At 51.2% G+C, this 23,148-nt stretch overlaps 1 protein-coding gene and 1 long non-coding RNA gene across 2 annotated transcripts; both read left to right on the top strand.

The window, feature by feature from the left end:
- Positions 1 to 12,146: 12,146 nt before the first annotated feature.
- LOC135369184 (uncharacterized) lies at positions 12,147 to 13,085 on the top strand. The gene is made up of 3 exons (XR_010414957.1): positions 12,147 to 12,232; positions 12,323 to 12,458; positions 13,076 to 13,085. It is a non-coding gene; the product is annotated as an uncharacterized LOC135369184 (long non-coding RNA).
- Positions 13,086 to 13,302: 217 nt separating this feature from the next.
- Positions 13,303 to 19,529, top strand: LOC135369117 (uncharacterized). The gene is made up of 3 exons (XM_064602782.1): positions 13,303 to 13,481; positions 16,567 to 17,633; positions 17,713 to 19,529. The coding sequence occupies exons 1-3, from the start codon at positions 13,303 to 13,305 to the stop codon at positions 18,057 to 18,059; spliced, it is 1,593 nt and encodes a 530-aa protein (XP_064458852.1). The 3' UTR covers positions 18,060 to 19,529.
- Positions 19,530 to 23,148: the final 3,619 nt, after the last annotated feature.

Genomic DNA, 23,148 nt, shown 5'->3' with positions numbered 1-23,148 from the left:
TGAACACGCATGAAAAATTCATTATACTTGCTCGATATATGCACCTCTAGCAATGCACTTGCATGCATTTAAAACATTTAACAAATTTTCTGGGGCAACAGTATCTTACATTAAGCAGTGTACAAAAAGCATGCATGGTTGAAAGTATGTATTTGCATGAAAATCTGGCCTCTATGAATCATGCTCCCTAGTTAAGAGTTTCAAGCGATGGTTGCTGACCAGAATCAGTATTGCATGAAGGGTACCTTATGCAGCAGCTAGTCCAATATACAAATACACTCCTGAATTCACATGCAGTTAAAAGCCACTTCATATTGCATAGGACAATACTAAGATGCATGAAAATTTGTATTGCAAATTTGCATTTGAAAAAGGTACTGCATGAAAATTTTGCCCAACATAACTCATTTGTGAGATATACTAGCATACCAGCCACACATCTTTTTGGTACGTTCCAGAATGTTTACTCAGACAATAAATAATTTTTCAACCTCAAACGTCTACTCTTTATTCTCCCTGCTTAGGATAACTGACGAACACAAACATTTTGCAATATCTGCCCTTACATTTTCACACAGACCGTGCAACCAAGGAGGGTCCCCCCAATTATATGCAATGTGGAGTCGGAGGAAGTCAACGAGGTTGCACAGCCAGGGACGTCATCACAACCGGCTACACGACCACATGACCCTGCTGCAGACCACAGCTATGTGGTACGAGACAGTCCACGCACACTCAAGCGAAAGGCCAACGTAACACTTGAGGCTCTAGAAAGAGTGAAGAAAAAGTTAAAGTGCACACGTGAAAAAGCTACAAGATTGCAAAAGAAGGTGCTCACTGTGGAAGGCATAATGAGTGACCTTCGGGACAAATCTCTTGTGTCAGCACAGTGCAGTCACATGCTCCGTGGCTCGCTCTCCGATGTACAGCTTGATCTCGTGCTGCGTACAATGAAAAATAAGGGAGGTAAAGTAAGCAGGGAAAAGTACCCAGAGACACTTCGCCGCTTTGCACTCACCCTGCAGTTCTATTCAGCCAAGGCATATGAGTATGTCAGGCGTACTTTGAACATGGCACTACCTCATCAATCAACAATGAGGACATGGTACAGCTCCATCCATGGTGAACCAGGATTTACGCAGGAGGCATTTGATGCTCTTCAAGCAAAGGTAGATGAGCAGCAGAAGCTTTCGAAGCGTGTCCTGTGTTCCCTCATGCTTGATGAGATGAGTATCAAGAAGCAGATACAGTTTACAGGACATTCATTCCAAGGCTTTGTAGACCTTGGCACAGGAGTCAACGACGACAGCCAGGAGCCAGCGACGCAAGCTCTTGTGTTCCTCGTGGTTGCAATGGATGGCAGTTGGAAAGTGCCATGTGCATACTTTCTTATTAACAGCCTTAGTGGAGAGGAAAAGGCTAACCTAGTCAGCCTCTGCCTTCAGAAGTTGCACGACACTGGTGTCCTCATAGCAACGATTGTCAGTGACGGTTTAGGCTCTAACCTCACGATGTTTCAGGAGCTTGGCGCCAACATGAGAATCCCTAATATCAGACCGTGGTTCCAGCACCCTTCTGATGCTTCATGGAGGGTCCATGTCATCCTGGACGCTTGCCATATGCTGAAACTCATCCGAAACGCATTGGCTACCATGGACACGTTACAGGATGGCGATGGGAAGATGATCAAGTGGAGCTACCTTGTGTGCCTACACAAGCAGCAGAAATCCGAGGGTCTTCGTGCAGGCAACAAGCTCAAGGCAGCGCACATTGACTGGACAAGTCAAAAAATGAAAGTCAACCTTGCAGCTCAGACAATAAGTTCGAGTGTCGCCGACGCCTTGGAATTCTGTGATAAGGACCTGCACATTCCGATGTTTAAAGAGTGCGAGGCAACGGTGACATTCTTGAGAAAGTTTGACCGCCTCTTTGACATAATGAACTCCCGCAACCCATTGGCTAAGAACTTCAAGGCTCCATTACGGCACGCAACCAGACACCTCTGGATGACATTTTTTGCTGAGATGCGTGGGTACATCGCTGGTCTGAAAGACTGCAGTGGGAGGCCACTCCTAGAGTCCCCACGCAAAACAGGATTCTTGGGCTTTCTTGTGAACATGTCAAGCCTCGAGAGCCTTTGTGAATGCCTACTGTCAGGTGACACTCCTCTCCTGAAATACCTACTCACATACAAGCTCTCGCAAGACCACCTCGAGCTGTTTTTCGTGGCCGAGGTGGGTGGTCAAACAATCCAACAGCAGGGCACTTCATGGCTGCCTACAAAAGGCTCCTCATACACCATGAGATTCAACCTGGAAGAGGAAACTGCACAGTGCTGGACTCCACTCATATACTTACCGTAGTCTCTACAGCAGCAGCAGCGGCCTCCACTGATGAGATCGATGTCCATACATCACGTTATTTTGGTGTCACTGACACGGAGCAGCTCAAGGACCACGATTATGGGGTAGGTCCAGACTTAGAACGACTGACGGCCTTTGTGGAGGACGTCGTGGGGTATATAGCAGGCTATGTGGTCAAGACAGTTACAAAAACGATCTCGTGTGCAGACTGCATTGACGCCTTGACTGATGTTGCATCCCAAAGTGCACTACTGCTCCGAAAGTCGCGTGGTGGGCTTATCATGCCATCCGACAGTGTTGTCACCATCTGCAAAATTGCCGAGAAGCTGGTTAGGCAGATGCTTAACATTTCCGATGGATCTTTACCTCCGCATGCTGAGGTTGGGGAGCTTCTAACGAGAGCAGTCTTGCAACATATCTCATCAACATCACTGCTGCCCACCATCTTCCCCAGTTTGCAACAACATATGTTCGAATGCAGCCCAAATGAAAACCATGTGATCCGTCTTATCAAAGAAGTTTCCCAGTGCTACAGCAGGATCAGACTGTACCACCTTGCCAAGGAATATACAGAGACGGTGACAGCCAGGCCTCATCTGCGAAAGAAATTGTCAAGGTTGATCGTATTCAACAACCAGTAATGCACACTACTCACTTACCTGATTGACTGCTCCAAACATACTTTTGCAACTGGACTTGTGATACTTCAATGTTGGAGCTTTCACCACAAGACCTTGCTACTTAGCCTTTTTATGACTAATTCACTCTACCTCTAGTCATTTTGAACAGTCTTTACCGCCATTTCCCTCCCCAGTGCACATATTTCTAGTCAATATGTTTTTACCGTCATACAGCCTTTATATCACATACTTAATCTCATTCTAGTCCTTTGGAAGTGCTTTAGTGCCGTTCGACATTTCGTGTCATGACTAGTAATATCTAAACTTCCTGTGCAAAGCATATTATGGTGGTTTCATAAACAAACGTTCCAAACATTGCTGAATGCCAAGAGTCAATTCTGAGAATACTGCTCCCTGGCATTCCACACCCCCGAGCAGAAAGGAAATGGGAGAAACACGAGAAGCAACATGCTGCACACGCTGACGGACGACAAAGGAAACGTAACACAACAAATAAAACACCACACAAAACCAGCAAATCACATAATCGTAGTTCAAAGTGCAAGATTGGAACGACGCGCGCTCACACGAGTACAAAATAGACAGGAAATAACAGGTATGTGACGGGATTTCACACAAAAAACGTAAGGAACCCAATCACGAGGGATTTCTGCAGCGATCCCCGGCAGAATTTTAGCGAAGCAGCAAGGGAAGCGCTCACAAGCAGCAAAACTTGTCACAGCTTACATGCATTCCTATGGGCTGTAATCGCTCTTTTGAGCACCGCAATATGGCGGCCGGTTGTCGTACCCTTTCCCGCGATACCCTCACCCATCCGCTATCCAGCCTTTATACATAGAGATCAGTGGGCCCGTGCTATGCGCCACTGCGGAGAAAGACGAAGAAGAAGAAGAAGCACTGGCCAGTCTTTCTTACTGCAAGAACGTGTGCCATCACCACGATCACCTCCAACACGACAGCAAGATGGCCGCCATCACCGTTACCAGTCAAGCACGGCCCACAACCTCTGACTGGCCCAAGAAGCACTGGCTGTACCGTCACACCTTATGAAGCGGGCCGTACGAAATACAGGACCTACATCGGGCTAGCACGTCCAGAGTGATGGATGCGACGGTGGCATGTAAAGAGTATCACATATGCTGTGTGACTGTGGTGCTTCGGCACTGACGTTCTTCACAAGGGTTGTTCAAAAGGAACACCAAAGACGGCAAGACAACGTTTCCGAAACAGCACTCGACTCTACACCGCCACTACTAATGAACTCAACACAGGACGATCAGTGGTTAGCAAGGCTTCTTTCGACTTTGTTTTGTGGCGAACAGGCAAAAGGTGAAGAGATGTGTTTTGAAGACAGTTACAGGTATGTTCCGCTATGTGAACGACGAACTATTTTAACAAGCACTCAATTATCGGGGTTGCTGTTGGTCATTCACTACCATGCACAGAATTCTCCAACGTCTCTGAGCGGTGTACCGAAGACGATGATTAGCGATCCCAGTGGTTCTCAGCAGCAAATACCTTATTTTATTTATGTCTCGAATTGTGCAATTAAAATGTATTTAATTATTCACTGCTTCATTTTAAGGTGTTGCTTGAGCTTTGAATTGTTTCATTGAGCTATTTGACATCACTACCTCTAGCGCATTCTGGGCTGCTACTGACGCTGAAGGCTATGCAGACGAGTAACTAAAAAGCTTCTACGAAGTAGCTCTTAGTTTATAAATTGTTTGCCATGCTGTCAGAACGTAACAGAAAATCAAGAAGAGCCCCACGTAATGCTGTTTTGCCCGTTGAGCCAATTACCTTTTCGTTTTCCTTCGTTTTCTTTCGTTACCTTTTCGTGGGTCTTCTCGTTATTTTAATTGCAAAATATAGAGCATATATATATGCAACGTGACAGTCGGGCCTTTTTGGTTCTTTCCAGTTACCTCAACTGGTGACTTCAAGCTTATGCAAAACAATAGTATAAGGTGCGAAGGGAGTTGCCTCAGGACAGGAGCCGCCGATATTTCTAACAGAGACTGTTCTTCTTCTGGGCCCAGAAGAAGAACAGTCTCTGTTCGAAATATCGGCGGCTCTCGTCCTGAAGCAACTCCGTTCGTACTTTTTTTTTCTATTGCTACCCAATAGTATAAGGTGGCAATGAAGCAGGCGAGCTGGTGTCATTATTTTGTGTCCCTCAGTCTACTTGGGGTTATGGATGTATTACATAGTATTGGAAACCTGGTTGAACAATAAATGTGGAACAACCAACGATACGGTGTGATACTCTTACAGAATACGCTGCAGTTGAGTTTCTGTAGGCATGATGGTTGTTAATTCTAACTGTTCAGAAGAGACAGCAAAAAAAAAAAGAAAAGAAAGGGGGTTCGGGAAATTTCATAGTCGCTTTAATGGTTTTTCGGTGTTCTGGTTGCTGACAGATTGGTTGGTGTTCTGTTTTGATGCATTCCTTGTGGAATTCGAGCGTGGGACGGAACTGCAGGGCTCCACGAGTCGTGCTTATATGGTCTGATATGTACTTATCAGAATTTTAGATAGCTGTGTTTACGGTTACTTGTGATAACCGCTTGGCGGGTTTACGCCCCCTTTTCTTTCCATGAACATAAAAGCTGCGAAGTTGCTTCACATTCTTTTTTTCTGTTGCTTCGCTGTTGTCCATTTAACAGTACCACAATTAAACGAACCCTTTGTCCCCTGTGCCTCATTTCATTGGCATACACAACAGGGACCGTAATAAATAATAAGCGTGCACCAAAACATGCGAAAATATAGCGACCCCTCTAATTACAGGGTTTTCGTAACGACAATCTAAAAAGGTCTTGCATGATATCAAGCTAAAGATGTCGTCATGTCTACTGCTTGCAGAGGTAGGGTAGTGGGCCGTAGACAACGACGACGATGGCCACGCCCCTGGGGCGGATTACTGGCCACTTGTCGGTGCGTAGCGCAGCGTCGTCTCCATAGTAACGCGTGCTGCACGTGACACACTTCGTCGTCAGAAGGAAGAAGTGACCTTCTCGCAGCCTGCCACCGTCCCAGGCGTCAGGTTGGGCGAGGAGGTCAGCCGACGCAAAACGCTGCGATGTTCGTCGTTGAAAATGACGCTCGTGTACGCGTTTCTAGTGGAACAAAGAGCCGCTTCAGTGAAGTCAACGAGGACATTTCGTGTTCACAAGGATGTCTTCACGTGGTTGTCGGAAGAGCAGTTTGTTTCCTTCTTCCGACGTTCCAAAGCCTCGTGTATACACATACAGGATGTATATGAAAACATGGACATGACATCGAGTGTCTCCCATGTAGGGAATGTCATCACAAACATAAGCTGAGTTAGTGTGTTTGTAACCCACCACTGTGAAACAAACAACATGCAACAAACATGACATTTCTTTATTTATGAAATATTTGGACACTGCAATAAAAATAAAAATAAACTAGCAATACTTGCGCTATTCATTTATATGCTTTCTCTGCAGAAGCTTGTACGCATAATATTGTGATATTGGAACCAGTTCCTACGGGAATGAGCCAGCACATATTTTATTGTCCGTATTGTTAGTTACTCTGATTGGCATACCTAGTATAGGCTGTCAATGCTTCCTGCGGTCCGCCGTTGTTGTTCCACCATTCTCCTTCGTTCTTCAAGGAGTTGGTGCGATATTAATGGTGGCACCTGCCTCCTCCTCCGTCGACATCTGCTTCCGCTCCACACATTTTGAGCTTGGCTGCTTGCTGTAGCCGGCAACTCTTTGGAAGCCCCAGAAGGCTGTGTGTCGCCCTGAGCTCTGACCCGAATAACTGCTTAGTTTAGTTGTACAACTTGTAGTGTCCTGGAGTCTCCTGAAGACCATCACAGTCAGAACACGGGACGAAACCAGAGACCTTCCGACCAGTTTATTGCTCAAACGAAGAAAGACCAAAACGTTCCCCTGCACGCGCTCACGCTATCCCTTCCTCATCGTCGTCTTCCATCACGTTAATCCAAAATGTTCTAAATAACAACACTACATTCCCCCCGGTTTCCAATAAAGCTTTCCCCATCAATTGTAAACAAAACAAAGACAAACCTTAGTTCAGTACGGTGCCACATTGATCACTCAGTTCAATCACTCAGTTCAAAACAAAATCTCCGTATCTCTTCGGCGGCTTCGCACGTGTAGACCGTTCAGGGTACCGCCTCGTTGCCGGCTGTGTTGCCTCATTAACGACGGGGACGGCTCTTGGAGCGTTACTCGCGTCATCCGGTGGTGTCTGCTCGCTCGGCGACTCTCGGGCTTCCGTCCGATCCACACTGGGTGCTTCATCACTTCGTGGCCGCGCACAATCATCGACTACGTCCCAGTCGTCCGATATTCGGGACTGATTGTGGGGAATCCACTTGAAATAACTTGCGTTCCTGACGACTGTCCTGTCACCACGTGTAGCTGTGACGGCAGTTCCTTGGACCCTTGTGACCGTATACGGCTGCTGTTCATACGGTGCCTCATGTGATAGGGTTGAAGGTCGCTTGAGTAAAACACAGTTTCCACGCTGAAGTTGATGAGGTCTCGCGTGTCTTTTCTCGTCGGCGTAGACCTTCATGTCCTGCTTCTTTTGTCGGTCTGAGGTTTCCAATTTTCCGTAATGCCGTGTCTCAGGCAGTTGCGGTAATTTTGTCCTGATCTTGCGCCCGAATAGAAGTTCTGACGGGGTTATACCAGTCGTCGTGTGTGGCGTGGCTCTGTAGTTCAAGAGGTATTCGTGAAGCTCTTCCTTCCACGAGCGTCCTTGAATACCCGCTGCCTTCACAGTCTTCTTTACATTCTTGATGAACCTCTCCACCTCACCGTTCGCTTGAGGCCATAACGGTGTTGTGCGGTGATGACGGATGCCGTTGTGTGCGGCAAACTCTGCGAACTCCTTGCCGAAAAATGGGGGACCATTATCGGTCTTCAAGACGTACGGTATTCCATGTACCGCGAAGATTTCAGTAAGCTTTGCGATGACCGTTTTTCCAGTCAGCGAAGACAGAGTTGAGACCACTGGAAATCGTGAATACTCATCCACGACGACCAATAAGTACTTGTTGCCAGGCAAAGGTCCCGCAAAATCTGCAGCAAGTGACCGCCACGGTCCTCCTGGGAGAGGCGTCATCATCAACGGCGAAGTCATTTTCTCTTCGACTGTTCTTTGGCAAGCTTCACAGTTCCTGACGGCGCTTTCGACCTTCTTGGAAACCAGACCTTTTCTCTGACGAGCTGCTTAGTTTTCACAATGCCCTGGTGACCTCTGTGTGCGAGGCGCACGATATCCATCTGTGCTTTTCCTGGGATCACAAGCCTTGTCCCTCTCAACACCAAATTGCTCTCCGTCACAGTCAACTCTTCCCTGATCTGGTAAAAAGGCTTCAACAGTTCATGCCTCCACAATGAATCCAGAGACGATTGTTCTGTCGTGCGCAGGGCCGTGATAAGCAGGTCCATCTGTGTGTCTCCTTTGTACACGTTTTCAATATCTTGCGCCGTTAAAGCTTTTGGCGTAGCTGAGTTCAGTACGAAGCGTACGTATTCTTCTACGGCGCTCGTTTCTTGCGTCGGACTATCTTCTCCGCTTGCCACGATCGGGTGCCTCGACAAATAATCTGCCGGATTTTCTTTGCCTGGTATGTGCTGTATGTCAAAGACATAGTGCTGAAGTCTGAGGCTCAGCCGCTCCAACCGCGCGGAAAGCTTGGCGCTGGAATTTCGCAGCATGGACACTAACGGCAGGTGGTCTGTCTTCACCAGGAACTTTCCTCCCGCCAGGTATACTCGAAAACGCTCGACGGTAGACACGATGGCTAGCATCTCCTTATCAATCTGGGGGTATTTCTTCTCCGTGGGCGATAACGCTCGGCTGTAGTAGGCCAAGATGCTGGGTCTTTTCCCATCTTTGGCCTCTTGAATCAGGATTCCAGCTATTCCGTCGGGTCCTGCGTCTGTGATGATGCAGGTTTCCTTGTTGACGTCGAAGTACGCAAGAGTCTGAGACTGAGACATCAGGAGTTTAATCTTGTCCAGGGATTTCTGGTGGTCTTCAGTCCATCGGAATTCAACTTCGGAACGCGTTAAGGCTCTGAGCGGTTCGGCGATTTCTGCTAGGCGAGGGATGAACCGGCTGCAATAGTTCACCATGCCTAGAAGGCTCCTGACCTCTGTTGCATCCTTAGGAGGCGCCATCTTCGTTACCGCTTCTACCTTTTCAGGGTCGACACTGATTCCGTCAGCAGAGAACACATGTCCGTAAAACTTCAACGTGCGTGCACCACTCACGCATTTCTTCCCGTTCAGGGTTAGCCCTGCATCTTGAAGGCTCATCAGGACCAGACGCAGTCTTCGGTCATGCCCTTTCATCGTGCGTCCGGAAATCAGAATGTCATCACTAACGTTGATAATTCCGTTTTCATCTGGTAGGATCTGCCGAATGGCGTCTTGAAAGATCTCCGCTGCTGCGTTAACTCCGAAGAGCAATCTCTTGTATCTTCGTAACCCACAGTGGGTGGAAAACGTGGTTATAGCTCGCGAAGACTCATCCAGCTCCAGCTGGTGGTAGCCTTCGTTTAGATCTAACTTCGAAAAAAACGCTGCTCCGTTCAGGATGCTGATGATGTCCTCGATCGTGGGCATAACATGTCGTACACGAGCGATCGCCTTGTTCGCTTCTCTCATGTCAATACACATCCTGACTGCTCCATCAGTATGCGGCTTAGGCACAACCACGATTGGCGATACCCAAGGCGTCGGCCCCGTGTCGTGCTCGATGATGTCTAATGCTTCAAGGCGTGCCAACTCCGCTTCTAACGCCTTTCTCATCCGAAAAGGGATCCGCCGATGCTGTCGTGCTACCGGGCTAACATCGCTCGAAATCTCCAACTTCACTTGAAACTGCTTCAGCCGACCAAGGCCACCGAATAGCTTAGGAAACTCCTTCCGAGCGTCCACCGACGTGTGCTCAGCCACCGCTTGCACGATGTCAATCAGCATGAGTTCCCTGGCTGTCTTGTAACTGAGCAGCGATGGCTGCGGTCCTTGGACGACATACATTTCTGCTCGAGTGCTGCTCAGTTTAGCGCTGAACATTGCCGTGAACTTCCCCATTACTGGGATCTCTTGCTGTACTCCGTAAGGTACTAGTCGAGTAGTTGTTGCTTCCAAAGGGACTCTCAAGTGCGTTCTCCAGGTTCGCTCACCAACCACGTTGACCCCTGGGCCCGTATCCAGGAAGAACTCCAGGGGCTTCTCGTTTAATGTTATCGTTACTGTGGGGAGCTTGCTTGCCGTGCCGTGTACATGAAAAACGGACTCGTCAGAACTTGCAGGCCGTAGCGCTTCTGTTGTCGCAGACGACGTAGTTAAAGAGCGTATCTTCTCCTTGGGCTCTCGGGCGCTTCTGCACCACTTTGCGAAATGGTTTCTTCTCCCACAGTTGTGGCAAACTGCTTCCCAGGCTGGGCAACTTGTCTTGCCGTTCTTGTGCGGCCAGCTTCCTCCGCACCCCGAACATTTAGCTGTTTGTCTCTGTTCAGAGCCCGTTTTCTTGCGGCGCGTTCTACGACGCTCGTGGTTCCTGGCGTCAACTTTCTGGACTGTAGACGTTTGAGATGGAGATTCGATGCTGGATGCCTGCAACTCCGCCGTTTCTATGCTGCTTCCAAGCACGAGGAGTTTCTCTAGAGTGATATCGGTTTCTCGCAGTGCTGCCCTGCGTAGCTTATGAGACGTGGTGCCCTCAATGATCTGGGAAACGAGTTCTTTCTCTATGTCCGTGAACTCGCATGTTGCTGCGAGCCGGCGGAGCCTAACCTGGAACTGTCCAAGCGTTTCTCCAGCATCTTGCCGTGCTTGGCGGAAGATGTGACGTTCGAAGACAGCATTTTTCTTGGGGGCAAAGTGTTCCTTTAACCGCGTGACAGCGGTATCAAAGTCTGTTCCGGTGTTGGGCAGCGTCTGGAACACATCGTAGACTTCTTCACCTGCGTAATGCAGTAACATCGCTCGCTTTCGGGCTGGATCTGTGATGTTTGCGGCTAGCAGAAAGTTTTCAAAGCGGGCAATCCACTTCAGCCATCTCGGTGAGAGTGATGAAACGTCGCTATGTGGGTTGAAGGGCGGGAAGGTCGGCAAGAGCGTCTCCATGGCTGGCGTTCTATTAGGCTTCTCTGTGCTTCTTTCGTCTCGTGGGCTTCCTGGGGCGCGTTCTTGGCCACGATCGCTTAGCGCAGCTCGTCACCGTTGCCACGGCAACGGCGCGCGCACGTGATCCCTATCGTCACCTGCACGTGGAACGCCGTTCTTGGCCATCCTCCACCGCAGCTGCGCATCTCGGTAACCGTCATTTGGGCGAGGGTGACAGACGACGGAAATCTTTGCGTCGTTCGTCCTCAGTGAGCGTCGTCTGCGAAGAAAACATGGCGGAGCTCTACGCATTTTTCGAGGATGTTGGCGTGCGTGAGGACGAAATAACACGCGTATTTCGTTCTAACAGTGACGCATTCACTGTCCTGTCAGACGATGCGTTCATCAGGCACTTCCGGCTTTCTAAAGAAGCAGTTCGAGAAGTCTGCGATGCCGTCAGGGAAGACTTGAAACGACGTATGTATTGCTTTTCGTTTATTCATGGCGAAGTGCTGTCATTGTATTGCCTCTACGCGGTCTTCAACATGTTAAATATAGCTAGAGCGAGTAGAGTAAGAGTAACATATAGTAAAGTAAGGTGGGATAACTTCGCTGTGGATAGTATCTGTACTCACAATCGCAACATTGCAGCGCAGCAGTGGCGATCCACCACGCTTACCGTCGAACAAAGGGTGCTCATGGCACTGCGTTTCTACGGGACCGGGGCCTTTCTTGGTAATATAGTTCATGAAGAATATTTCACCACGACCAAGGGCCCTGTCTCTACACGCCGTCAGCCTGGCTGTGATAAAACATCTCGCACCCAAGTACCTGCGCTTCCCACAAACACCGGAGGAGAAGCTGGCCGTGAAACGTGGGTTCTACGACGTTGTAGGCCTGCCTGGATGCCTTGGTATGTTGTAAAAGAACGCTCAGGGCTCAGGTGAATGTTATTACAACCTATGGGGTCCCTATTCACGCAGGTGCAGTCGACGGCACAGCGGTCGCAATCATAGCACCCAGCACCAAGGATCCGCGTTTCACTGATGGCAATTATTACAGCCACAAGGGGTACCATGCACTGAACGTGCTGGGGGTACGTGATGGGAATCATGCTTTTTAGAAGAGATGATTGGTAGCAATGTTGCTATGGAAAAAAAATATCAATGTTACTGTTCATGCACAGATTTGCGATGCTAATCGCAGAATCCTCCACCTAAATGCACGCTATCCGGGGAGCTGTCACGACGCTGCTGTCTGGTCAATGTGCAGGATACGGCAGAGGGCTTCAGTCCTGTTCGACGATGGGGAGTGGCTGCTCGGTAAGTTACATGCTTGTGGGCCAAATAAACTCACAATCTATGTACACAAATATGGGACATTTATTGCTAAAAGAAAGGATAGTGGTAGAGACAGTAAAGAAATATACGCAATTTAGAAAGACATAGCTGGAAGGTTTGAGCATTACTATTTGTACACAATGATGGATGTTACAATGAATGTTAGCATTAATGTAGTGAACGTGTCAGATAAGACAAGGTACAAAGTCTAGTTATGGAATATGTAGAGTGAATGGTGTAACACGTTAAATAGATACACAAACACTATACATGTTTAATAATCCTATACATGTACTATATGTAGCAGGAAAAGTCAGAGGATGACAAAGAGCTAAGAGCTTACAGAAAAGCACGAAGGGGAGTTTAGTAACACCGATGTGGGTGAGGTGTTGGCAGACAGTGCCACAGTCCAGGAGGACTGATCGAAGGCAGCGGTAAACATTGACCCCAATCTCTATCAGTGTTAATAAATTCCTCTGTGTTTTCGTGTAAGCTCTTTGACCCCTTTTGACTTTTCGTACTTGTATAGAGTATATATATATATATATATACATACATACATACATACACACATATGTAACATATCATTTTCTTCAAAGGAGATCTTGGCTACCCACTTGAGCCGTGGTTGATGACTCCATTCCGGGCTCCGGCATCAGACAAAGAAGTGGCATATAATGCAGCTCACAGCAGGACTAGGGTTCGAATCGAGCAATGCTTCGGAGTGCTGAAAATGCGATTCCGGTGCCTGCAAAGGTACCGCACCCTTCACTTTGCACCAGACAGAGCCTGTAATATCATCACTGCTTGTGCTGTGCTACACAATATGTGCATTTCATACAATTTGCCTGAGCCTGCAGTGGAGCCTGAACCGGCAGCTACAGAACATGACAGTGCCACAGTTACAGTGACTGAGGACGAACCCAGCGAGGAGGGTGAACCCATCAGTCGAAATGACTCCTTCATATCACAGGCAATGCGCGTACGTGAGAGAATTGTCAACAGGTACTTCTAGCAGCCTGTCAAGAAATGTATATACATCATCACAACTGCTTTGTCGTTTGTGCATCACCTGTAATTGTTAGTGTGTGCTTTGAGAGCAGTAAGTCTTTTTTCACACTTTACAGCCTCTCCATTTTCGTTTGATTTTCTCAACTATGGTTGTCACAAAAAGTTAGAAAGCCTTCTGTTTGTTTCGCTAACATGCCGTTCAGCTGTGTTCATGGTTGTCGCGCCACCTTGTGTTTTGTTTTTGCACCTACTGTTATGTATGTCAATATGTTATGCCATTATTTTGTTGCGTTGGGTCCATGTTTAACTTTGCAGTTGTACACTTTAGCTATCAGTATGCATTGTGAATTTTGTTGCATCATGTCAGCCACGGTAGCACCTCATCTCAGTTCGAGTTGGATAGCCTTGCATACCAAACTACTCAGTTTTGACTTCAGTTGACAGCTCTATACATTGCATGTTTATTTCTCTATTTACATTAAATTAATGTATTATGTCATTGGACAGATCAGGGTGTGAGTAACTGTGCACAACAAGCCAGGACCCAGGAAAAGGTCTATGTTAAAGAAATATGCTGTAATTGTGTGGAAGTCAATCAGTGAAATAGCAAAAGCAGAATGGTATTGATAAATATGTTTACTTCTCAAAGGTGTGCCACCTCATTGATGAGCATGCAAACGATTTGGTCCACAACAAGGACTGGCACCCTCCTGCAGCTGGGGCGACATTCTTGTGGTTTCAGCACCTGAGGATCCTTGTGCAGGGGTTTGCGGTCTAGTAACATTTGTCACTGATGCGTTGGCCCAGCAGATTCCTGGAACCTATATTTTATCAATTTCGTCTTGGTCTTCATATGTCACTTTCTCTGCACCGTGGTTTCAGGGAGATCTTCACCTAGGATGTCCTGTGTGGGCCGAGGATAGATCTGCAAAACAGCACTGTGTTACATAATTTGACATGGTTTATGTAAATCTGTTGTAAATGGGTAGCACATGTATAGCATCACATGTGCGTGTCGACATTGTCGATTCTTGTTCAGTTCCTCTATTTAAATACAAATAAAAATGTACAATGAGCACTGAGTTGGTACCAAGTACAAGTGCCTCTAGTCCTTGTCCACATACTATTCGATCACAGCAGTACACATACCTTTTGTGTGGGGTGCGTGAATAGTATGTCCCTCTCAGTTATTTCACAGGTCCGGGAATTCTTCCATATAGGCTAGGAGCTGCATTTTCTGCGCTTCGCACTTCGGATATCACCATTTCGCTTCAGCTGCAAGTACGTTGATAACACATTTTTCTCGTATTTAGCCGGTGTAGTAGCCGATATACCACGGCTCGATACTTACTGTCGCATGTAATTAGTAAATTTACCAGGGTATAAAAGAACTAGCATGTTTTTGTTTCAACAAAGGGTATCCGGCGAGAACGGCTTCACAGAGATAGCAGACGATTCTTGGAAAGTTCTCATTGGCTGAGGTGAAGTTGTGGATTTATTGTTACCAAATTACGGTGCCAGCTCTTTGTCGGTGGGTAAAATGCAGCTACATTTGACAACAGAAGAAATGACATCCAATTCAGGCAGAAACAACCATCATATCGATAAGTGTTTCTAATTTTTCTAGCTAAAAACAGGCGTCGGGTAGCGAGAGTAGCGTCACGAAAGTGTCCCGGATATGGAGAGCGGAAGCGCAGCAGACGACGACGTGTTTGAAGGGCGTTCTTGGCTACTTCGTGCATATCGTCATCTTCCCAACGTCGCGGTGACGGTGACGAACAGCGCTGACGGCTGCGCTGCGATGAGATGGCCAAGAACGCGCCGGCAGCACGAGCTTGCCCGACGGTGGGCGTTGCCACGTTAGGCCGACGCACCGATGCAATGGCTAGTAATCCGCCCCTGGAGCACCGGCTTCAGTTCAAGCATCACATTCTCCCCCCAGAGTGTCATCGTCATGTCATGGTAGTCCGCTTCATAGCCATGGAGAATGTGACGGTTGTCCACATGATCGCAATGGCCAGACGTACTCGGTAGCTCAGTTGGTAACGCGCTGGCTTGCTGAACTCGAGATCTCGGGTTCGATCACGGCCGAGGGCGGTAGCAATGTGGGGGAGGTAAACATTGCTTCCAGCACCGTGTGTCGGAAATTTCCGGCGCACGTCAAAAGGACCCCAGGTGGTCCAACTTATCCACCCCCATCATTCCCTACAGCACGTCCCCACACTGACATCACAGTACCATTAAGATTAGCCACGGTCATGCAGTCCCCCATGTCGCTAATGGTTATTCTCGACGGGAAGTTCCACGTCCGGCGCGGCCATGAAGATAGGCCACTGTCATCGCCTGTCCGTGGCATACCATCATCGCCGGTCTGGGCTCATGTAGAAGAACAACAGCCCCTCTGGTGGTGGTGGTGGTGGTGATAGGGCTTGCCGTTGTCGGCCTCACGTATGTGGGCAACGTCACGACTGACGCCATGGGGAAATGTGCGTCCTCGGCCGACTTCTAGGGGAACTGTGCCGACATATGTCTGAAAGCGTCTGAGGAAAACCCAGGAAAAACCCCAGACAGCACAGCCGGCACCGGGATTCGAACCCGGGTACCTCCCAGTCACGACGTGACATGGCTAGCACGCTAACCACTGAGCCACGGGAGCTGGTGCCCCTCTACAGCCCCTCTACAGCCCCTCTACATTTGGTGATCCGAACAATAAACATCAAGTTCATTGGACCCACATTGGACCAATATTGGCAATTAGTGATGCCAATATTGGCCCAATTTTGCAAATGTATCCCGGCCCAAGGGCCCGGCCATGTAGGGTAGTAATATTGGCGTGGTTGGGTAGGGTTGGGTGGTTACAGGGGGGGGGGGGTAAAATACGCGGATAAGTCGGTCACAGCTAGTTTGTGCGCCGGGTTTGCATAAAGTGTTCACAAAACGGGTCAGCTGAGATAACGGATTTAGATTAGGATTGCCATGGGTGCTGAGCTGGCGTTTCGGCCACCAGGTCAACGAAACGCCAGCTCAGCACCCATGGCCTCGTTCCCCCATCTTCTGTTTTTTTCTTTTTATTTTACAGGAATGAGCCTCGAGACGGATCCCGCCATGCTGCTACCGCCGGCGACCCCGTCGCGGACCACGTGGCAGCGAGGGGCCCCCTGTCCACGCCAGCGAAACGTCCAAGGCGAGTCTTTCCTGACTACGTTTCACTCCGTTCCAGATCCCGCAGCATCAGCGCTACCAGCCGCTTGCAAGAAGACGACAACGACGACGACGGATTCGTCACAGTCGTCCACAAGAAGACAAGGAAGGCCGGCATCCCAGTGGTCCTAACGCCCGTGGACCCAAAGGTAAGTCTCCTGAACATTGACCCAAATCTTATTGCTGCCCAGGAGCTCAAATCCACCCAAGAACGAGTGAGGAATCATCATTTCTCGCGGAACGGCAGCCTGACTGTGACGGTCGCCTCCCTGCAAGCTGCCAAGGCCCTCCTCGGTGTCACGAGCCTGGGAAACACCGCCGTCACCACCCGGATCCCAAAATCCTACGCCAGGAACGTGGGAAAGATCGTCGGCGTGAACCCCAGCTACACGAACGCCCAGCTGCTGGAATACCTACTACCCTTCGGAGCTATCGACGCCCGCCGCCAGGTACGCTACCGCCCGAACCCTGACGGCTCAACCAGGACCCAGGAAACGAGCAGCGTCGCCGTCACCTTCAAGAGTGACGTCGCCATGCCCGAGGAAGTGCCGTTGGGGTTCAACAAGTACAAGGTAGGTGAGTACTTCTCACCCTCATCGTTGCCAGGGCTTTGGCCACGTTGCCAAGTACTGCCGTCGGTCGGAGCGCTCCGGGCCTGCGCTGGGAGCCACGCCTTCAAGGACTGCACGGCGCGGAAGGAGCAACGGTGCGCCAACTGCTGGGGTCCACATCCAGCCAGCTTCGGAGGCCGCCCCAAGAGGAAGGCCGCCATCGCAGCTGTGAAGACCGAAGCCTGCGAGGTCCGCCCGTCCCGGAGCGGCCGCATCAACCCAGCCGTCGTCAAGCCAACGCGCCCAGCTCCCGTACGCAGCGCCGAGGCCTTCCCAGCACTGCCGAAGCCAGCGGCCCCTGCCAAGAAGCCCACCGCAGCCAAACCGGCCTCAGGTAAGAGTTCTGACATTAATGCTACCCCAGTGTTTGGGATCTGCCCCGGGACCCCTCGCCGACCCAGAGACAGCCGCAGGTCGCCGCCGACAGAGCCCCGCAGACTACGCCGGCCCCTCCCAAGCCTGCTGCACAGGAAGCTGCTGCAAAGCCGGAACCTGCACCTCCCCAGGGCACCCAGCTGGTGATGATGTTGGTCCCTCTGCTCATCACAGCCTTCTGTGCCATGCTGGCTGCGGTCCCAGCTGCCAGCAACATCCCAGAAGTCCAAGCCTTCAAGGTAATGGAACCAATGCTTGCCAGTCTGCTTTCTACTTTCAGTTATGGACAGTAAGCCCCGCCGAAGTCACCAACTCACTGCATCTGCCTTCCCACGCGTCCTGCAATGGAACTGCGCTGGACTGCGCCCCAAGCTGGCGGAGCTGAAGCAACGACTCACCAAGGCCACCTACAGCGTCATCTGCCTCCAAGAATGCAACATCCCGGACACGATGGGTCTACCAGGCTTCATTATGTACACCTCTCCCAGCCTTCCACACTCTCCTCACAGCTGTACGGCAGTCTCCGTCTCAAGCCACCTGGCCCAAACACAGCTGCCCACAGACCAACTGTCGTTGACCGTGGCCGAAGTGACAGCTGTAAAGGTAAATTTCGGAAAGGACGAACTCACTGTCGCCTCTGTTTACATCCGACCCAGCTCATCGGACACGGGGGACGAGCTTCCTGTCGACTTCCTGCTGCAAGTGCACTCCTCCCTGCCAGGCCATCTGCTTCTCTGTGGAGACCTCAACGCGTACCATCCGCTTTGGGGTTCCTGCAAGGCTGACCGCCGTGGCAGACGCCTAGTGCAGTCCCTGGAGGATTGCGGTCTGCTCGTCGCAAACACAGGTGAGGTAACCTTTTACAGGCCACCAGTATCCAGCGCTATCGACGTCACCCCGCACACCCCGGACGTTCCTGCGCACTGGGACGTCGGAATGGACAGCTGGGGCAGCGACCACTTCCCGATCGACGTGACCCTGGCCTACAAGCACCGGGCCCCGAAGCGCCGGACCACCATCATCGTGTGGGACTCCTTCCGAGCCTGCCTGGACGGAGCTCCAGCCTCCCAGGACACCTGCGAAGACATCAGGACAGCCCTGGCCACCGCAACCAACTCGGGGACGGCGCCAGCAACCGGCCCGAAACCTGACCTAAAGTACTTCAGGCTGTGTGCTGCGAGGCGCCGCGCACAGAGGTCTCTGCGTCGGAACCACTCCCCCCGGTGTCTGACGGCATACCGACGAGTTTCCGCCGCCCTGCGCAGATATGCGGTCACGCTGCAGCGCTCCCAATAGAAGCAGTTCTCAGCCTCCCTGACCAGCGGCACATCGGCCCGGAAACTCTGGTGTGTCGCCAACGCCCTGGGGGGGGGGCGAACCCCTTCAGCTCCATGGCTCTAGCCAAAGGGGTCTCCGTGGAGGAGCTGGCGGAGGATTTCGCCGACCTGTTCGGCGCAGGGAGGGACGTCCCTTCCAGCGCGGCGCCTCCAGCATCCCCCACGGACCTGGACCACCCCTTCATGGCCGGAGAACTGCGCTTCGCCCTGGACCACCTGAAAGCCCAGCCGATGGGATGGACGGATGGGATGGGGCCGATGGGATGGACGGACTCACCTACCAGTGCCTGCGGAATCTACCGGACAAGACAACTACACGACTCCTGGATACCATCAACCAGTGCTGGGACCAGGGCATGCCACCACCATCCTGGAAAGAGAGCGTTATCGTGCCGATATTGAAGCAAGGGAAGCCCCCGGGCAAACTGAGCTCCTATCGGGCGATATCACTCACATCATGTTTGGCTAGGTTGACAGAGCGGTTGCTACACCGCCGCATTACATGGCTACTTAATTCCAGGTCCTTGTTTTTCCCCTGCATGACAGGTTTTCGACGCAACCTTTGCTGCCAAGACTCTGTGCTGGACCTGGTCTCGGACGTGGACGCCGCCGGCCAACGCATGTGCCGAACGGCAGCGGTGTTCTTCGACATCAAGGCCGCTTTCGACAGCGTCCCCATCAACACCGTCATGGACTCCCTCGTCGACCCTGGAATCGGAGGCAAGGGAGCTGCTTTCATCCACGCTTTACTTTCCGGCCGCTCTTTGAGGGTCCGAATGGGATCGACGCTGAGCTCCCCACGTCCCCAGTACCTCGGTCTACCTCAAGGCAGTATCCTGAGCCTCGTGCTCTTCAACCTCGTCAAGGCTAGACTCCCCAAAGCCCTACCAGCAACAACACCTCCCCTGCAACTCTCCATCTACGCGGACGACATCTGCCTCTGGACCAACAGTAAGGACCCCTGGAAAGTGAGGGAGACCACCCAAAAGGGCGTGGATGCTACGGACCGAGTACATCCGTGGCCTCGGACTCACCCCACCAACCGAAAAGACCAGGGCCATGCTGCTTGGTTCCACGGCAAACTGGTGTACCCTGCCCGAACCGATCTTGATGGAAAACACACCACTGGAACAGGTACGTGTCCACCGTTTTCTCGGAGTAACCTTGGATTCCAGGTCTTCCTGGGCGCCACTCGTCAAGGACCTCTAGACCAGATGCAAGACAACCCTGAACGTGACCAAGCGACTCAGCGGACGGCACTCCGGCTGCCCCAGAGGACCCTCTTGACCATCCACAACGCCACCACAACCGCACGGATGCTGTTTGGACTTCCCTACGCCAAGCCCAGCAGAACAGCACCGGAATCCTTGGAACTGCTCCACCGTCGCGGACTGAAGCTGGCTCTCGGACTCCCACCTGGGGCGCGGAACGTCGCCGTGTAGCCGAGGCTGCCGCTCTCCCTCTCCAACTTCGAGCCCCCCAATACCTACTGAACCAGCTCACCAGACTGAACAGGACAACAACCGGAAGGGCGCTACTGCAGCGTCTAAGGGACCGACAACGCAGCCGTTTTTCATGTACACTTTTCACGCAGGACCAGCTGTTCCAGTCCATCCCACCAGTCCTCAGCCCAGATGCTCCATGGAGGCACCTCCGGACCGCCATCCACACAACACTGCCAGGTCTCCCACGGAAAAAGGACGTACCGGATGCGGTGGCACAGTTCCTGGCCGCCGAGCGCCTTCATGAGAGCTACCAGGACTACCTGCAAGTGTACACGGACGCCTCAGTCGACCCTGGACGACGCACCTGCGCCCTTGCCTGCCACATCCCAGCAACACAGTTCTCCTGGGCCGAAGGATTGTCCGGATCCCTCTCCTCCACGGAAGCAGAACTCCTGGCGATCACGGAAGCCCTGGACATCATCGCTAAGACGAGCACCACCAAAGCGGTTATCCTCACGAACTCCCGCGGGGCACTGTCGAGGCTCATGAACAGTTATGAACACTGCCCTCTCTCTTTCAGTGCACACCAAAAGCTGCAACACCTCCTGACATCCGGCCACCGCATCGCACCACAGTGGATCCCATCCCACAAAGGCATCCCCGGCAACGAGATGGCAGACTCCCTGAGCAAGCAGGCAGCCACCAAGGCCCTGGTCCACCAGACTCCATCCACCACCAGCCAGGCCAAGAAGAGCATCGCCCTCCACGTACGCGCAGCTTCCACCCGGACAAGCCCACGGCGGAAGGGACAGCACCCCACCCTGCATCATAGGCGGCCTAACCAGGGACCAGGCATCGCTGCTGCTGAGGCTCCGAACGCCGTGTGCCTTCACCCGGGCGTATGGCTTCACGATCGGCAAGGTCGGCGACCCACGCTGCGGAACCTGCAGTGTCCAGGAGAGTGTTGCTCACCTAATCACCCGCTGCAGCGATACTGCTTCTCAAAGAAATCTTCCTTTTCAGAACCTGTCCAACGCCGGCATCACCGACCACAGCCTGGTTCACCTGATCTACCCCATGGGTCCCCGACACCACCGCCGACGTATCCAGAGGGAGCTGCTGCAGTTCGTGAGTTCTACCGGCCTCGACACCCACCTGTAGCTGCCACCCTCCAGACTTCCACAGCCTGACGCTGCCGTCGCCTCCCTCCACTGCCTGACGTCACCCACGGCAGCCTAGGACCCCCAAGGACCTGCCAGGATCCCGAGAGCCAGCCTGACCCACCCAGACCTCCAGGACTACCTCAGCAGCCTTGGACCCTTGCGACCCCAACCACCCTGATCCCTGACCACTGATTCCTTCTTTTCTCTCTCTTTCTCTTTCCCTCCCTCCTATCCCACCCCTTTCCCAGCGGGTGAAACTTGCCGTCGGTGTTGACAGGCAGACCTCCTAGTTTTCCCACTACGCCACTCCACTCCACTCCGCAATCCTAATCTAAATCCGTTATCTCAGCTGACCGGTTTGTGAACACTTTATGCACACCCAGCGAACAAACTAGCATTTCCAACGGCTACCACGAAACAAAAGGCAAAGAAGACAGACAGTGAGCCGTGGCACCGCGACTTTTATTCTCTGTTCTTTTTCTTTCTTTCTTCCTTTTTTTGCGACAAATAGTAGAAGGCACACCAACAAGAAATCGTGCCGTATAGAATCGCGTGACGCGCACGCGCTTGTTGCAACGCGTTGGAAGTTCCTTTTACTTTGTGGTGTTCAGTGCTGCACCTAGTGACCGGCGAAGAAGCAACACCGAATGATATGAAGTTGAGACGCGCGTTTCACTGCGATTTCAGCCCTGTTCGATTTGGATGACAAGTGGAGGTGAGTTTCATGGTATCTAGGGCACATTCCAATATCTTGATACTAAAATACGTGCGCTCTCGTGTGCAGTCGTAGTTACGCGATGCCACTGCGTCCCCGTTTGACGAACGTTGACCTAGCCGGAGGGACGCCGGGATCAAGTCTGCTGCAGCTGTGGGAGATTCGTTTCGAGGGAAGATGCGTTAGTATATGCGGAATGCCCTGCTGTGTGGTGCCTTATCTGCCGTCATCCTCCAGCAGATCACGGACTGTTGAGTGAGTAAATTGGGGTAGCTCCGTTAGCATAACTTGCGCACTTTCACGTCAAAGTGCGGTGTAATGACTCTACGGTATTCTGCCTCGCATCGCTTTTGTGTTTGTTGACGTGGGTGTAGTGGAAATGAATGTGTCATGCCCCCTGCGGTTACGACAAGCGTGGCTGGTTTCAAACGACACCATAGTCGTCAGTGTGACTAGGACTTTTAGTGCACCAGAAAGCCGTCTATGATAGCTGCTCCGAAAGCAACCACATGATATCCTCTCTATATACTCAGATTATGCTGGTGATCTTTCTACGAACAATGCGCAACAGTTCTCAAGGAGCACCGGTGAGCCATGCTAGAGAGGTGCATATGTAAATCTACAGAGCGTTTCTACTCCACGGAGCAAAGTACCTTTACCAGGCTCCAACAACTCCCCATAGAGCCCATATAGTTTGACATAATTCACACAACACTGGACACACGAACAGTGACAGTCCAACGTTGTAGAAATTATGCGTTGTTCGAACTTGAAGCAAGACGAACACGCCGTTCAGTTCTTAATACCGAGGCAG

This window comes from Ornithodoros turicata, chromosome 9 (assembly GCF_037126465.1).
Source record: "Ornithodoros turicata isolate Travis chromosome 9, ASM3712646v1, whole genome shotgun sequence".
Classification (NCBI taxonomy): domain Eukaryota; kingdom Metazoa; phylum Arthropoda; class Arachnida; order Ixodida; family Argasidae; genus Ornithodoros; species Ornithodoros turicata.
Note: the sequence above shows the minus strand (reverse complement) of the source record. Positions and strands in the feature narration are given on the sequence as shown.

Bases quoted from the DNA above. Each gene is read 5' to 3' on its own strand.
- LOC135369117 (XM_064602782.1), top strand. From the start codon at position 13,303: ATGTGCATTTCATACAATTTGCCTGAGCCTGCAGTGGAGCCTGAACCG. The intron at 13,482-16,566 runs GTACTTCTAGCA...TTTATTTTACAG, and splicing joins CGTGAGAGAATTGTCAACAG to GAATGAGCCTCGAGACGGAT. The intron at 17,634-17,712 runs GTAAGAGTTCTG...AGACAGCCGCAG, and splicing joins CGCAGCCAAACCGGCCTCAG to GTCGCCGCCGACAGAGCCCC.